The 18,964-nt window shown below is 41.1% G+C and overlaps 1 protein-coding gene across 5 annotated transcripts in view; it reads right to left on the reverse strand.

Annotated features, from left to right (window-relative positions):
• The window catches only part of dab2ipa (DAB2 interacting protein a), a 119,754-nt gene that overhangs the window by 46,643 nt on the left and 54,147 nt on the right, over window positions 1–18,964 (reverse strand). For 4 of the 5 annotated variants that reach the window (XM_058389815.1, XM_058389816.1, XM_058389817.1 and 1 more), the window contains exon 3: window positions 16,208–16,326. The exons of the other annotated variant lie outside the window; for it this stretch is intronic. In XM_058389815.1, coding sequence (XP_058245798.1) covers window positions 16,208–16,326 — 119 coding nt within the window. The remainder of the gene's footprint in view (window positions 1–16,207; window positions 16,327–18,964) is intronic. 5 annotated transcript variants of the gene reach the window in all.

The raw sequence follows: 18,964 nt of genomic DNA on the forward strand, positions 1-18,964 counted from the left end.
GGCTTTCTACTAGATTTTGGAGCATGGCTGCAGGGATTTGTGTTCATTTAACTAGAAGTGATAAGGTTAGTGAGATCAGATGTCATGTGAGAAGATCTGGTATGCAGTTGGCATCCCCAAATTTTCATTAATACTTCCCATGGAGTTCCATGGAGATTGCGTGCAGGACACTTAAGTTTTTCCACACCGATCTTGACAAAACATGTCTTCCTGGAACTCGGTTTGTGTCATGCAGGAACAGGTTTTCGGGCCTCTTAGTTCCAGTGAAGGAAATTGTAACACTACAGCTTATAAAAAATATTCTGTACCATTGTGTGCTTCAAACTTTGTGCCAACAGTTTAATCAGGTATCTGCAAACTTTTGACTATATAGTCTACTGTATGGTTTTATATAATGATATACGATGATTAGTTCCATCTACCGGTTTAATGAAAACATGAAAACCACCATAGATCAGATGAGTATAACCTGTCAGGATATTTATTCTGAGATTCACGTGTTACCCGGCTAAACAATCTCAATACAGGGACAGTCATGTAAGATTCTCTAGTAAGAGCAGATAAATGACATTGTGGAAATGTCTATTTGATTACAAAAACAAGTTACATTGCTTATGCATAACTTGTTTATGCCGATGTTCACATGCTATCTGGCTTTAAGCTAGGATGACAAAAATATTCATGACTGGACCGCATTTGCCAAGTTAAAACCGATTTACACTTAAAATGAGTGTGAGACAAAAAAAAAAAAGAAAAAAAGATGTGCTTTAAATCAAAACTCAGCAACATTAGTATTCCTCTGGGGTGTCGTCAGCTCATCCATCCAAAATAGCAGCAAAGAATCTGACGGAATGTTAAGCAACCTGCTGGATTATCTAGATTCAGGGGCAATTTGTCTGACTCACGGTACCAGAAATAGGCTCAATTGACGTAAAATGCGGCGAAAAGTTTGGAGTCACGATAGAAAAGTGATGGAGAGTTCTACAGCAGATGTCAGGGACTTTTGAAAGGTTTCCGGCTGTGAGGTATGGCGGGGGGGGAGTACTCTCACAAGGTCCACAAAAACAACCTGATGTATGCTGGAACGCTGAAAGCTGACATTACAGTGCAGTCTGATGCCCTTTCGCTGACAAGAGGGACGCTAGCATTCTCAAGACTCCCGCTCCATTTTCCCTCAGACTTTTGCTCAATTCCAAAACTTCGGACCGAATCTTGTCTGCACAAGGTCACGCTAGAATGAGCCATTATGGAGCCTAAATAGCCTTCTACTCTTATCGCAACTGTACAAAGCTGATGGCGCTTTTTAAATGCAAATCACAAACGCACCTATTCCGCTTCAATCGAAACTTCACCACCATGGGCTGATCGGAAAGATCCGTGAATAAGCAGACCTGTCAGAGCAACAGATGGGAAAAGTATAGGCTACTGAAGAGAGTTATTTGCCGTAAAAAGGATGCAATTCAAATGCAATGCTTTTGAGCTCTGGCTCTAACAGATCTCATCCTCTCTGCGCTAGAGCTGTCACTGCACCTCTTTCACGATGGATTAAGACCACAGGCAGGCCAAACAATGTGCTCGCAACAATACAAACTTGCAAGGGTATCAGGATACAATGAAACTCTCTAGCAGCGACTTGGTCTCTATAACTCCATCATTTTATTGCACTATGAGGAAATTCAATTATCACCACCACCACCTATCTGATTCAATAATGAAGCACCTTCTCTAAAATATTCAACAGCAGCGACGGTGTGTCGAAGGCAGGGAGACGAAATTGGAATTCAGGACAGCGCTCCACCGGAACGTGTCTTAACAGGAAGGTGAGGATGTCCTTTGGCTCGGCCTTACATCAAACAGGCCTTGGAGACGAGTCCACAAATCACAAATCACCTTCTTATAGCCTGTGATATAACTGGCACAAACGCCAGCACGTCTCAACAAATCTAATTACTCTTCATCATCTCAGGGACGGTTTATAATCCACCATGGCCAGCTGACAAATGAAGACGAGATGCACGGTTGTCAATAATAAGAGGCGTCGGGGTCAGAATGTGGCAACATGACTGTGGAAACAATGGGCTGTGGAAAATATTAGCGCAATAGCCTGAGAGAATCCGAATTAATTAGAACGATAAGCGCAACAATGAAAGGTCAACAATGTGGTCTCATTAGCAATGGTTTCGCAATGTGTTACACCGGTGTGGGTGTCACTGATATGTTAATTTGTTAACGTTCGCCTTTGAAATGATCAATCCTATTGATCAATCCCGGCTTGAAGACAAAGCAGAGATCAGATGCTTTGAGAAAACTGCTTCAACTATGTATATATTGTTACCAATTTGTATTAAAGGTAATGATCAGTTTTATCATTTCCCCCCTGAATTGTCACCGAGCTCAGAAATAAACGTACGCATACATTTATTAGCTTGGCTCCTTCAAAAATTGGCAAAATTCTCCAAGGTTGAGCCCGAGGTCCTTCGAATAAATATTCACACAATTACTAATAATAATATTCACATATTTTTTTTTTGGTTTTGTCTAGACAGGTGAAATTAAAACATAGTCATATACACCTGAGGACATACAGCGCTGGCTAATTGAGCTTACTTCTGGAAGTATTACAGAATGACAATGTGGTCTTGAATTTATATGGTAAAAAAAAATGGAATTGAAGTCTCTCAAAATGATTGCAATATTAATCAAATCCAGTTCTATAAATTAGTATGCATCAAGATTTTCCAAAGCACATAAGAACGGCATCAATTTAAGAAAAGCTAAAGTCAGATATCGAGACATGTAATCGGCTCGAGATTATGTGATATCTTGGCTATGAGCTGTGTTTTGTCCTCGTACTGCATGTAGAAGATATAATTGGCCTTTAACTGTGAGATGGCTGCATATAGTAAACAGGAGAGTTATATAACTGCTTTACTCCGGACTTTATTTTACTCGATTTCGTCAGGCTTTCTACATTCCAGTATGTTCCTCATTCTGAAAACTCCGTCATCTGTGCACGCTAATTAATCCGCCTAGCAAAAAAAGCCTTCTACTGTCAGCCAGATCTGAATTCAGCTGAAAGATAGGAAGTAGTGCAGCAGATGGTTGGATTCATAACGAGCAGCTCGCACTACAGTTATAGTATATTGATCGCTTTTGGCTGTCAGTCAAGCAGTTCAACACGACGTGACTCTGATTTCAGAAAGGTATACATGAACGGAAATACGGAATCATGTCTCATGAAGATTACGGTTGGGTCTGGTTAAGGGTTTGGATCTACGGAAACAGCTGAAATCTAGCTATTAGCTTTGGAGCACAGCCCAGTCACCCAGTGCTGGATGTGTCATTTCCTGTGAATGCTGAATGCATAAGCTTCTTCAGTGTCAACATGGAGGTGGAGCAGCTGGGGAAGGTAGGGGGAGGGGCTGGCGCAATGACATCTTCGACACCCATCATTTTGCTCCATTGCACAATGAATTAATCATGGTATTTAGCTAAAACACTGAGAAATGTGTCACTCGGTCTACGATATTGCTTGGTCAGGCTTGCTGCTATTAAAACGCTGAATGGAAACATTTCAGGAGAAGATGCGCGTTATACTGGTAGAAATGGGAGGCACAACAGTCAAAGATTCGGCAGTGTAGAAGAAAGAGAGCGAGAAAGAAAGACAGATAGATATGGAGCGAGGACACACATGCATGCTGTAGGGTTTCTTTAGGAGGAATGGATTTAATGAGGCCGAGCCACCGTAGGCAGAGAGCCACAGTTTTTACCATCACTCAGTGAACATCACTCATTCAGCCTTCCAGTCTACACACACACACACACACACACACATGGACTCTCTGTCCATAAAAGCTCCTCACAGATTTCCAGAAGGGTTTAATTTAAAAAGAAAACAGCATCTAAAAAGTAACTGTAGTAAATCTATAACTCACCCAGACACAGACGTATCTTCAGTAATCAAGTGCTTGCTGAGTATAACGAAGAGATGTAAGGTCTAGCAATAAATGCCAGCTCACACTGTTTATTATGAACTGACACAGACTTATATGGCAATAAACAATCAACTAACAGTCTCTCATTTGCTTTACAGTTTCACACATACACACACCTACACACTTCACGCCAGGACGAAATAAGCCACACAACCAGAAAAGCAAAGCGAAGCAATAACAACAATAACCGAGACAGGCCTCCGAGGTGTTTGTGAGGATTATAGAGGGAGCAGTGTGTGGCCCTGGGCAAGCGTGTCTCTTGGTATTAGCAAGGCCACGTGTTTCAATGGCCTCCATGACTCTCGGGTCTGTAATTAATTGGGCCATAGAGCAGCATGGGGAGACGGTGACCTGGAAACCTCGCTGTGTCCGTCTGGGCCTTTTGTTCATTGCTGTTCAAACTGAAAGCCTATTTCTATATGGTTTTTAAACTTTGTTGTGGGTGTGACTTTCAATTTGGGGCAACCGAGAAAAGATAGTCCACTGACTGGCATGTATTTAGGAGGTGCAAAGAAAACCGGAAAACTCTGAGGAAACCTATTGATGACAACATGTAATACGCCGAAACTGTAACTCAAGCATCATACAGGATCAAACCTGGGACCCTGGAGCTGTGAGGTGGCCATTTTCCCTTGAAAATAAGAAATATATATATATATATATATATATATAGATATATATATATATATATATATATATATATATATATATGTACTAGTCTAGCCAAAAATAAAATATTCTGTCACTCAACTTTTATTTTTTTATTTACAGTTTTAATCTCACTTCTATCTTCCTATTAAATAAGAAGCCAGTTTAACAAATACAGAGGTAAAAAGTCAATTTTCCGCCAAATTGGACAAAAATGTCACGCTTTAATTAAGTTATTGTGTAGTTCTAGTATGTTCTGTATCAAAACACTCTCCTCCTAAGCCTCATAAATTCAGTCTGATGTCAAATAGCAGCTGTGAAATTGTCCGCATTTCTTTTGAGCTGCATTCAGAATAAAAATCTTTAAACACAATTTTCTCTCAATGCACTTCTGGAGGTAATCAGATAACAAGCTTTGTGGGTGACACGCATGCGAAAGAGCACCAGATGAGGAAATCCTGCAATAGAAGAAATAGTAGAAAATGTCAAAGTGTCACCATGTGAAGGGTTTTCCCATTCCACCACACATATCTCAAGTGATGACAGGAAGTTATATTTCAAATGTGGCTAACCCTTTGAGAACGCTCGCACTAACATTGCATGTGTGTGTGATTTACTCAGATATCCTGAGCAGTTTGTTGGCACTAAAAAGCAGAGGGATGTGTTCCAGACCACGAGTGGATTATTATGAGTGAAAGACTTCTGTGACAGACAGTCTGGCTCGATAAAATGACATTGTTCAAGCAAATGCTAGTTAGACTGGAATGACTGAAAGTCTAGACAGTATTGAAAAATGAGAAATATATATCTAAACTTATTATTAAGCTTGTGATGGCTAGATGACTGTATAAGAGCATCTCCAAAGCAGCAGGTCTTGTAGCATGTTCCTGGTATGCAGAGGTTTGTACCAAAAGTTAGCACTGCTTGCAACCTTGGGGTAGCCATGGACAATCAACTGTCCTTTTCCTCCCATGTTGCTAATGTCACACACGTTAGCTTCTTCTGCACAATATCACAAGGATTTGGCCTTTATTATCCACACAGGCCGCTCAGGTGCTTGTTCAGTCTCTTGTCAGCTCGAGACTGGACTACTGCAACTCTCAACCTGCAGGTCTTCCCCTGAATGCAGTTTGTCCTCTGCAAATGATCCAAAATGCAGCTGCACTACTTGTTTTCAACCTGCCTAAGTTCTCCCACACCACCCCACTGCTGCGCTCCCTGCACCAGCTTCCAGTAGCTGCACGCATCAGATTCAACACACTGATGCTTGCACACGAAGCCAAGAACGGACCAGCTCCCTCTTACCTCAACGCTCTTACTACTCCTCACACTGCAACACGCTCACTCTGATCTACTAGCACTGCTCGACTGGTCCCAACATCTCTCAGGGTAAAAGGTAGGTATACATCTAGACTCTTTTCTGTTCTGGCACCGCGGTGATGTAATGAACTTCCCATAGATGTCCATACAGCCGGGTCACTGACTGTCTTCAAACAACGGCTGAAGACCTACCTCTTCCTGAAACACTTAATATAGCTCTTATTTTTCCTATTTGTATTGTTGTATGTTGATTTAAAAACAAAAAACTCCCAAACACATTTTTTTGTGGCTGATGGTATCTTAAGTCTGTGACCTATTGAACCAGTGTTAATGTATTCACTGATAGAGACATCGAGCACTCTTGTATGTCGCTCTGGATAAGAGCGTCTGCCAAATGCCAGAAATGTAAACGTAAAAGTTCTCCAAGGTAGAATAACCAGTTAATATGTTTTCTTTTACATCATGTGGATGGCCGTGTGTGTGTGTGTGTGTGTGGGTGGGTGGGTAGCTTACCTGAGGAAGACATATAGAACTATGGGAAGAAAGCAAGCTGGCAGAAGCAGTGTGATGCTCTGGACAATTTTCTACTGGGAATCCTTTGGATCCTGGCTTTCATGTGGATGTTACTTTGACATGTACCACCTACTTAAACACTGTTGCAGACCAAGTATACCTCTTCATAGCAACAGTATTCCCTAATGGCAGTGGAGTCTTTTATTCTTTCAGCAGGATAATGCTCCCTGCAACACTGCAATGTCTCAAAGTGTTAACTTTGCTTCAAAATTCCCTAGATCTTAATTTATCTATGGCATTTGGCAGTAACCCTTATCCAGAGAGACTTACATTTATACAACTGAGCTGTTGAGAGTTAAGGGCCTTGCTCAAGGCTCCAGCAGTGGCAGCTTGGCAGTGTTGGGATTTAAACACAAAACTTTCTGATCAATGGACCATCTTCAAGCACACTTAGTTACCGCTCGCTGGCCCAGTCTGATCGAGGTCTGGAATAAATATGCTTACATCATCATCACTGACTCATCAGCAAACTAAGGAATATATCTAAAAAAAAAATTAAATGAATGAATAAAAATCCCAAACTCCAAAGTGCTGAATTCTGTGTCTCTCGGGGACGAGGCTGAGCAGCAGTGGGCGATGGAGCCTGCTTTGGCTTATAGAAAAGAAAAACTCTTAGATCATACATGCCACCCTACTGGGGAAGGAGATTTCCAGAAATAGCTCGCCCCATCTCGAATCCAAATCTCCGCAGGTCCCTCATCTTAAACCTGCAGTTCTGGGGCAGACAGCTGGATCACCGCTGTTAGGATATGGAGGGAAAATCAATAGCTCACGCTTAATATTCCATTCAGCGCCTGACAAGCATTCATACCTCCTGAGGCTAAGTGTATATTTTTTACTTTTAAGACGCTAGTTATAATGTTTTTTCTAAAGGCAGCGTCAGTCAGCGGTTTTCACTAGCTCCAGCGAAAAGCAGTCGAGCGCCAAACAGCTTCTCAAACGCTAAAAGGTCTGCGGCTGTTCGGCCCGAGCTGCACAGGAAGTCCACCTGCTCGCCAGAGCTTCCTGTTTCTCAAGACGTTTTCTTTTTAACAATAAAGTCAAAGCAAATCCATGTAAAAAAAAATGTTGTTTTAGTATGATGCAAAGAGGAAAATGCAATTCTTTCTCTCGCTTTTATGTGATGGACGACTTAAAAGCATGCGAGGGAAGAGGAATGCTTGCAAAACAAAACCCTTTCATTCATAAATTATTGATAAACACTGTAAAAACACTGAGTTCTCTAACACGGTAACAATGCGATTTGTTACAAAATGAGAAAATAAAGCAATATTTTTTAACAAAATGTACAGATTTTTATCATTCTAATCAGTAAAGCTTTTAAAAATTCCAGACAAACTGCTATCCTGAAACTTCACTAGGTTTTTTGTAGATCATTAAAAGAAATTGTTTTTCAGTTCATTTATCGGCCTGTCTCAGCCATTTAATATTCTATAAACATCTTACCCATAATTTCCTAAATCAAAAGCATACAAAAATGAGTCTAAAAACAGTCACACACCAACAAGGGGTTAAAGGGTTAGAGTATCCATTACAGTCGAGTGATTTACATCCTATATTTTGTTAAAAACAGTTGTAAATGTGGACATGATGTGTGAAAGGGTTAAACTGGCTCACACAGTCAGTTAAAGGTGTCAGAGATACAGGTAGTGTCATGTCTCTGCATACAGAAGTGTTAGTACTGTATTACACACACACACACACACCTGAACATGGCTCAATCCAAACACTGCATGTATCCGGCAACACAACACAACGCAACACACACACACACCTGAATATGGCTCAGTCCAAACACAGGAATAGGAATATATGTAAAAAAAACACAACAGAACACAACACCGCACACACACACACACCTGAACATGGCTCAATCAAAACACAGTGTGTTAGATAGGAATATCTGGCAACACAACACACACACACACACACAGACACACACACAGACACACACAGACACACACACACACACACACAGACACACACAGACACACACAGACACACACACACCTGAACATGGCTCAATCAAAACACAGTGTGTTAGATAGGAATATCTGGCAACACAACACACACTCACGCACACACACCACACACTCTCTCACACACACACACACACACACACCTGAACATGGCTCAATCAAAACACAGTGTGTTAGATAGGAATATCTGGCAACACAACACACACACACACACACAGACACACACACAGACACACACAGACACACACACACACACACACACACACACAGACACACACACAGACACACACAGACACACACAGACACACACACACCTGAACATGGCTCAATCAAAACACAGTGTGTTAGATAGGAATATCTGGCAACACAACACACACTCACGCACACACACCACACACTCTCTCACACACACACACACACACCTGAACATGGCTCAATCAAAACACAGTGTGTTTAATAGGAATATCTGGCAACACAACACACACACAGACACACACACAGACACACACACACACACACACACACACCTGAACATGGCTCAATCAAAACACAGTGTGTTAGATAGGAATATCTGGCAACACACACACACACACACCTGAACATGGCTCAATCCAAACACAATGTGTTAGCTAGGAATATCTGAATAAAACACAGCAGAACACAACACAGCACAACACACACACACACACACATACACACACACACACCTGAGCATGGCGCACTGCAAATATGGCTCAGTCAGCCAGGAATATCTGTCAAAACAACACATAAAACACACTCAATCCACACATACACTTGAACATGGCTCAATCCAAACAGTGTGTTAGATTGGAATATCTGGCAACACAACATACACACAACCATGACATGTCATACAGAATACCCCATGTGTGTGCTTGAAGGAGAGAAACAGCAACACAATATCTAGCAACATCACATATATCATATCAATATTACATATCTGGCAACACAACACACACGTACAACAAAAACACACACACACACACACACATTTCCGACTGTCTTCCTCTCAGTCCAGCTGTAATGAGGGATGAAATCTCAGGACATGTTGACGTTCCTTCCTCCATGCAGCCAAACTGAGACCTCTGCTGTCTCGCAGTTCCCCTGAAAGCTGACACACTTCCTCCCTGACAGTGACAAGCCTCCTGTCATTACTATTCATATAAAAACAGATGAGATCTAACAAATCTCTATAAGAGACGCATCTCTCAGCATCTCCCACTGCGTCTCTGCCGAGTGCTCAGTGTGTGAAATGAAAAGGCAAAAGTGTGTGTCTCTGTCTCTCACTCAACCCCCGACCCACACACACACACACACACACACAGCTAAGCATAGAAACATGACATCTATCACTGAAAAAAAGTTATACTCTAGGACTTAGTTAGTTAAACACACACCCACACACAACAGGAGCTCATTCCAGTCTACATGAAATCAGTCAGTGTTTCAGTGTTTTGTCCAGTTGGATTAAGGGAAGATATTTGCACGGGTCAGGAAATATAAAAAATTTATCACTTTGTTTACATACTGGAAGCTCATTAGATCGAGTTCAGATTGTTCTGAACATTAAAGTGACCAAATACAGTGAGCATAAAGCATCACTTTGCATTCACACACACACTTACACACACACACCCTTTCTCTAGTGCTGATCATACACAGGGTCACAGGAACATGAAAGTCTATCCCAGGGGACTCGGGGCAAACGTGAGGGACATCGTGTACAGTATGCCAACCCATCACAGGGCACACTCACACACACACACCCAATCACACAATACAGATCATTTCGACATGCTGTTGAACCTAAAGCACATGTCTTTGGAATGCTGAAAGGAAACCTGGAGAACCCTGAGGAAACCCCTGAAGCATGGGGAGAACATGCACACTCCAGACACAGGGCGGAGTTAGGAATCAAACCCCCCCAGCTATGGAAATGCGAAGCAAACCTCTTGTCCATCAATATAGAAATATTAGATGAAATGAAAGACATTAAAACGTATTCTTGTATGAGTCTTGATCCTGTACCACAAGTCTGGTGTGTGAATATTGTATACATCTGTTTAGCGTATCGGTTCAAAAGCTCTCCATTGACTTACAAAACTTACAAATCCACATCCTTTACAGAGAACGCAATAGAAAAACCCAGCACATGAACAAAAACCCAACAAAACCACTACGATAATTAGAGTAGACTTGACTCTAAAAAGATCTGTGTGAAACTTTCAGACCATCTGCACAGTGCATATAGCTGGACTTGATGTATGAGGTGGAAAAGTGTGAAGTGAATCACGCGGCGCTGTTGCGCTATACCGATGTGAGCGGCTTCAAGCGTTCAGATCAGCTGTGTGTTCCAAACCCTTGCGCACAGTAGACTGGTGATTACTCCATGCTCCACTGCACTGGACTCGACTACACAGTTGAAACCGGATCTTCACGTTGAATCGCTTTAACAAGCTGCTAGGATGCATTTGACACACCACACGTTGTGTAGCATTAATTCTAAGGCTAAAGTCTAAAGCTCCTTGGGTTAGTCATAATAATGAACAGCACTGTTATAAGGAAGTGTGGAAATATATTTACATTTGGAAGACGCCCTTATCCAGAGCGAGTCACATTTTATACCAACTTAGCATTAAGGGCCTTACTCAAGGGCCCAACAGTGGCAGCTTGATGGCCCTGGGATTCAAACTCACAACGTTCTGAGAAGAGGGCCAACATCTTAACCACTGAGCTACTACTTATACTAGCTAGAACATTATGCAGGATTTTTTTTTCAAAATGTTAGTTATTATTTCCAAATGTTAGTAGAACGTTCTCTAAACGTTACACTCCTCTACAATATCATTTACAGAACATTTCTATCAAAGACTGGAGGACTGACTGTTCTAAACGGCTGTGAACAAGTGTGTGAATACCTGTCCTGCCATCTCATCCGGGGTGTATTCCAGATTCCCAGTATTCCCAGGGCTCCAGATGTACCACGATCATGATCATGACCAGGATAAAATGGTTCCTGGAGATGAATGACTATTTGTTTTCTGGATATTTTGGACTTTTTTTTTTTTTTTTTTTAGACATAGTGATTTTAAGAATTTCTACATTGTTGTTATAACATTCCATTAACTACAACCATGTTTAAATTAATGGTTAAGGGGTTAGACTTCTGATCGGAAAGGTTGTGAGTTTGAATCCCAGAACCATCAAGCTGCCACAGCTGGACCCATGAGCAAGACCCTTTAACCCTCAATTGCTCAGTTGTATAAAATGAGATCAAAATTGAATCTCTCTGCATAAGGGCTGCATAAATGCATTAAATGTCTAATTGGGAACAGTACAAGAGCAACCTGAAGTAAACCATATTTTACCCAGGATTGGACCATTTAGTAGCCCTGGTGTCCTAGGAAAAGACGTTTCAATAACTGCCCAAGAATTGAAAAAATGAAAAGAATCCTGAATGTCCTACTAAGTTTTGTAAAAGTTTTTAGTAGGATTGCTTCTTGATAATATGATCCTTATTGATTCTGATGTAACTAACATTGTGCACCTCAGAATCCTGGCAGCTACTGCACAATACTCACTGGCCAAGGAAAATGACCTTGCTGATGGAAAAACAGTTTTTTAATCAGACCACACAGATAATAGACAGATAATCTTTTCAAAACATGCAGCTGAACAGAAACAACAATCATGGAACTGTCCTGCTTTCTACATGCAGCCGTATAATATCCATATTAAATTTATTCATATTTATATCATTCTAAACATATGAGTAAAAATACACACTAGCTTGCTGTAGCTAGACACTATTATCACTTACAACATGAGGACAAAACACCAGAGCTCAAAGCGAAAACATTCCCCCAAGGACACACTGATCTCTTGTCAAGGTCATCAGTGCAATGTTCTACACTCAGTTACTACCAGGGGCTCGAATGCTGTATTTGGTTAGGCTGTATCTTATAATTTCCCATCTCTGACTAGGGAAAAATCGAAATAAAAATCAACGCAGGAACTCTGGAAGGTCTACTCAACCCCGAGTTCAGCAAGTGATATCAATTGAATGTATTTATTTTAGATCACTTTACATATTATGTATTTACTTGACATGTAGCAGACATATTAGTTTGTTAAATTCCTAACATTGTCTACACAGTTCATGGTTTTGTCGATGTAAACACGCATCACTCATCACAGTCAGATGGCTAAAGTGTTATTAACAAAAGATGACCATAGAGTCTGAATTCGTCTCCATGTTTTTGCCACAAATTGTAGTGTGGAGGCTAAAAAATGAAGTAATTCTTCCAAGTTCCAACTTCCCACTTCCAATATTAGCCAAACACAGCATTTAATAATTTGTTGTATTTTTTTATGTTTATTTTGTAATAATACACTTTTACATTAACTAGCCCACCATATGTTATGACACTACTTTAGTTTAGTTTTTAGTTTAAGTTTAATTAGATTAGTGATGCTATATTACAACACCCTGGAGCAGAGGGAGTTAAGGGCCATACTCAGGGATGTGGTAGCTTAGTGGTTAATGTGTTGTACTATTGCTGAACTCAGAAGGTTGTGAGTTTGAATCCCAGATCCACCAAGCTACCACTACTACTGGGCCCTCAATTACTCAGATGAATAAAAAAATTAAGATAAATTGTAAGTTGCTCTGGATAAGGGCATCTGCCAAATACTGTAAATGTAAGGGACCAACAGCCTTAAGCATTGAACCTCTGGTGCTCCTGGCTGGCTTGAAACAGCATTTTGGGGTTATGGTGGCTCACTGGTTATATCAGAAGGTTTGGGGCTCAAACCCAAGCACCACCATATGGCCCCTGTTGGGTTCTTGAGCATAGTCCTTAACCCTCTCTACCCCAGGGATGCTGTATCATGGCTGACCCCAAGCTCTGACCCCAGCTTCCTAACAAGCTGGTACATACAGAGATAAGAAATTCACTGTGCTGTAATTTACACGTGACTGACAAAGGCTTCTTCCTGTAACCCGACGTACACTATATTGCCAAAAGTATTCGCTCACCCATCCAAATAATCAGAATCAGGTGTTCCAATCACTTCCATGGCCACAGGTGTATAAAATCAAGCACCTAGGCATGCAGACTGTTTTTACAAACATTTGTGAAAGAATGGGTCGCTCTCAGGAGCTCAGTGAATTCCAGCGTGGAACTGTGATAGGATGCCACCTGTGCAACAAATCCAGTCGTGAAATTTCCTCGCTCCTAAATATTCCACAGTCAACTGTCAGCTGTATTATAAGAACTTGGAAGTGTTTGGGAACGACAGCAACTCAGCCACGAAGTGGTAGGCCACGTAAACTGACGGAGCGGGGTCAGCGGATGCTGAGGCGCATAGTGCGAAGAGGTCGCCAACTTTCTGCAGAGTCAATCGTTACAGACCTCCAAACTTCATGTGGCCTTCAGATTAGCTCAAGAACAGTGCGCAGAGAGCTTCATGGAATGGGTTTCCATGGCCAAGCAGCTGCATCCAAGCCATACATCACCAAGTGCAATGCAAAGCGTCGGATGCAGTGGTGTAAAGCACGCCGCCACTGGACTCTAGAGCAGTGGAGACGCGTTCTCTGGAGTGACGAATCGCGCTTCTCCATCTGGCAATCTGATGGATGAGTCTGGGTTTGGCGGTTGCCAGGAGAACGGTACTTGTCTGACTGCATTGTGCCAAGTGTAAAGTTTGGTGGAGGGGGGATTATGGTGTGGGGTTGTTTTTCAGGAGCTGGGCTTGGCCCCTTAGTTCCAGTGAAAGGAACTCTGAATGCTTCAGCATACCAAGACATTTTGGACAATTCCATGCTCCCAACTTTGTGGGAACAGTTTGGAGCTGACCCCTTCCTCTTCCAACATGACTGTGCACCAGTGCACAAAGCAAGGTCCATAAAGACATGGATGACAGAGTCTGGTGTGGATGAACTTGACTGGCCTGCACAGAGTCCTGACCTCAACCCGATAGAACACCTTTGGGATGAATTAGAGCGGAGACTGAGAGCCAGGCCTTCTCGTCCAACATCAGTGTGTGACCTCACAAATGCGCTTCTGGAAGAATGGTCAAAAATTCCCATAAACACACTCCTAAACCTTGTGGACAGCCTTCCCAGAAGAGTTGAAGCTGTTATAGCTGCAAAGGGTGGACCGACGTCATATTGAACCCTATGGATTAGGAATGGGATGTCACTTAAGTTCATATGCGAGTCAAGGCAGGTGAGCGAATACTTTTGGCAATATAGTGTATATAACTGTAGAAAGGACATTATTCATAATCATGATAGTCTTTGATAATTCACACTCTCTGCTGTTCATAATGATTTATATTCTCACTCTCTGGTGTCACCCAAATGGAGGTAAGGTGGCCCTTTTGATTCTGGTTCCTCTCCAGGTTTCTTCCTCATAACATCTCAGAGAGTTTTTCCTTGCCTCAGGCTCGCTCATTAGAGATAAATAATAATAAATTTACAAATAAAGTCTAATATTAATATTAAGATATCATATAATATAATATAGTCTAATATCTTGAACTTTTTGTTATATTCTATGAAGCTGCTCTGAATTGATGTTCAATGTTAAAAGTGCTATGCAAATCAAACTGTGGTGTGAACGTATGTTAGCTAGCGATATTTTTTTAGCCTGGGCACTGAATACAAGGCAGTATAGACTGGAGCTTTTACATGCTGGTGGGCCTGATTATTCATTTATCATTCCTCCACCCTGTAGTTTTTTTGGAAATATTAATTACGTAATGATCCACCCTCTTCGAAACCTCTTCCACACCTCATTATACATCATCATAATATTCTTTGTTAGTTGCTACTGAATAGGACTCTGGAGCAGTGATGTGGTCAATAAGGTCACAATACTTCCACTTTCTGAAAAGCAGAACATGACAACGTTGTCAGAAACATCCAGGTTTTATATCCAATTCAGCGTCTTATCGACTACACCACGCGCTACAAAACCTGTACGATGAGGACTCCAGTGTGTGACAACTCTCCTCCAAAGCTCTCGGGTACAGTTGAGAAGGGATAGATATATTTCACAGGCTATCTCACACAAATTAGACTGCAGCTGGACCATTCATCCTCAGAGTGATCCAATTCCCTCTCTCTCTCGCTCTCTCTCTCTCACACACACACACAAGCCGAGCTCAATTCATCGCCGAGAGATGACTCAAAGGGTTTATTACTGTAATAAGTCGTTCTAAAGATTGCTAACAGCAGTCTAAGAGATGCTCAATGTTTTGGGCCTAATGTAGAGGATTATATCGACATGGCACAGGAAAAAGCGACGAGCCGCAACAAGCGGAAGAAACTTTTTAATAAACGTGAATGTTAGCTTTTCATTACTAACATTTTTGTGAATAGCAGGAATAAGAAGTACTTCAAAGGTAGCTCAATCATTTGCATTTTTACTGTTCTGCTCTTCCAGGGTAATTCAACGTGTCAGAATTTGTGAATGATTCGGGGGGAAAAAAAAATCCATATTAAATTACAAGATACAAAGAAATGCATGAACATCTGGTGGGTGATGCTTAATTGCTTCGTCCTAACAAAATGCTGACTTCCTTATGCAGCCATTAAATACAGCGCAGCTCTGAATGAGTGCACGCAAGCCAGCATTCGAGAGTGTGTGTGTGTGTGTGTGTTACCTGTCATTGTCGGTGTTCTTGAAGGCCGGGAGGATGTTCCTGAAGCTGCTGTTGCGGTCAAGCTTGGGCTGGCTCTTGGTGCGTTTGATGGAGCCTTTCAACCTTCGGCTCAGGAAGCCCTGGACAGGAAGCGGCAGAGACACGCAAACACTCAGCTCATGCGTTCTTCAACAAAAAAAGAAAACAAAAAACCCACACACACAATACACTGGCAACCAATCCGGCACATCTGTGAATAAATCTTCTTTTTTTTTCCCCCTCTCTCTCTTTCCTCTTTCAAAATCTTTCCTCTCATCCGTGGCGTCTGGCAGAGAGGTGGGTTACCGTGCAGACTGAGCTACACACACACACACACACACACACACACACATACACACACACACTCACATCTGCTCAGGCTGCTGATGTGAGACGCCCCTCAAAGTCGGTGTTACCATGGAAACTGTGGGTTGGCATGGAAGGACAGAGATGTGCAGAGGGGAAAAAAAAAAGAAAGAAAAAATACCGGTGCACTGGTTGGCAAAAAGAGGAGTGAAGTGCAGCTTCACAAACGCAGACGAGATTAAATACAGATTCATAAACATGAGACATCTAAATGTATTTTGACATGAATTTAAAGGAGAAGAACCAGACAAAAATGGAGCTGCACGTTATATTAAGAACACAGGACTAGAGACACAATTAGTGACTGAGATAATTACCGGGTGTGTGTATAGAATCAGAGGAAATGAATAAATGATTGGCTTTAACAAACCCTCTAAATGAGTGTTGTGATACAATCACTGCTTTGTGGGCAAACAGAGAAAAACAAAGATGTTGTAAAGGGGAAAAGAAAAAAAAAAAAAACAGGCTGCGATTTAGCCACAGGCAGGAATACTGTAGGTAATCACAGCCGTGCCGTTATTCAACATAATCACACGCAATATTGCGTTAAAACGACAGTTTTTAGAAATAAGAAATTTATAATGAGGAATTTTTCTTTTTGCTTCTGCTAGCTCCTACATAGAAGCCTTTATAGCTAGTTTGTCGGCTAGCCAGCTCACATCGATTTATACATTTGTCTTAACGATGCCTTATGGGAAAATATTGTCCTTGTTGTTTTTTTGTTCATCAGCATTTGATGAGCTTTTACAAGTAAAATATTATATTTAAAGACCTGAATGTTATGCCCTAACTCTAGTGTTTCAGTGGGACTGTTGTTAGAACTGGAATTTTCTGTGGAGAACACAGACATCTATCTATCTATCTATCTATCTATCTATCTATCTATCTATCTATCTATCTATCTATCTATCTATCTATCTATCTATCTATCTATCTATCTATCTATCTATCTATAATGTGGCTAATATAAATAATATATAAATATAAGCACTCTTTGAACGCCGTTCATCCATTGAAATTAGTGGACTGTTGTTAACAAATCAGCTATTATTAATTGTTATATTAATAATGATATCTGTCACAGATGGGAGTCATGGTGGCTTCGTAGATAGCACATTTGTCTCCCACATCCAGGGTGTCCTCCTTAAGCCCCCCCGAGTCCCCTGAGATCGTCTCCAGGCTCTACAGAAAGCTCTTCAGCGGTACAAAAAACTGGATGGATGGAAGGATATTTGTCCCAGACACTTCAATTAGGCTTTTTTCTTCAGTCATCACAAGAAATCCTTGCTACTGTCACAGTCATATAGTGTAACAGTGACTGAAAACACTGTCTGACTTGTAGGTCTGTATTCACAATCAATCCCAGAATTCTTTTCCCTACACCAGGTACAAGATTCAGATTAGTGTTTTAATGATTGCTCCAGATAAAAAAAAAAAAAAAAAACATTTATTTTTTATTTCTCATACAGTCCATTTATCTATTCTTACTACTTTTCAAGAAGAATGTTAATTAAGGAGTTCAGGTTTATCATCTTTATGTGTTGTAGTTAAGGAAATTAAAGGCATTCAGATTAAGAGAAAACTTATTTAACAAGATGCCAAATAAGTGAACTGGATAGAGTTGTATGATGAGAGCTGAAAGATGTTTTAAATGTCTTCATGAAATAACCCCAGGCAGCACGGTGGCTTAGTGGTTAGCACTGTTTCCTTACAGCAAGAAGGTCCTAGGTTTGAATCCCGGGTTCAAACAGGCAGGGGCCTTTCTGTATGGAGTTTGCATGTTCTCCTCGTGCCTGTGTGGGTTTACTCCAGGTTCCTCCTACAGTCCATTAGGTTAATTCTAAATTGCCCATAGGAGTGAGTGTGTGTGGTTGTCTGTCTACATGTGACCTGTCCAGGGTGTACCCCTGCCTTTTGCCCAGTGTGTGCTGGGATAGCCTCCAGCAGACCCCCGTGACCCTAATTACAAATAAAGCGGGTATAGACAATGGCTGGATGAAATAACCCCATGGAGGTTTAGGTTTAACCTGTAAATGCTTTTGTAAATCAAGGTATTCAGTGTGTTCTTCAAGGGTTTGTTCAGGATCCACTGGAAAATTAAGGAAACAATCTGGTATAAGTTTCTACGCAGAACCTTTAAAGTACATGAGAAGAAGCCTAAAGTGTTAAAATGTTTATGTTAATGTGTGAATGAAAATAGGTATCTGCTTATTTGTGTTTGTTTTTTTGTTTGATTGTACTGCACATCTCTTTCACTACATCAATACATGTTTAATGTGTACAATTTATTCATGTTTTTTTCTCTAAAATGTCCAGTTTATGAAGAAATATGAGGCACAACTGAACATTTTTGCTTTAGAAGCTTTAGAAATT

Source organism: Hemibagrus wyckioides, linkage group LG05 (assembly GCF_019097595.1).
Source record: "Hemibagrus wyckioides isolate EC202008001 linkage group LG05, SWU_Hwy_1.0, whole genome shotgun sequence".
NCBI classification, from domain to species: domain Eukaryota; kingdom Metazoa; phylum Chordata; class Actinopteri; order Siluriformes; family Bagridae; genus Hemibagrus; species Hemibagrus wyckioides.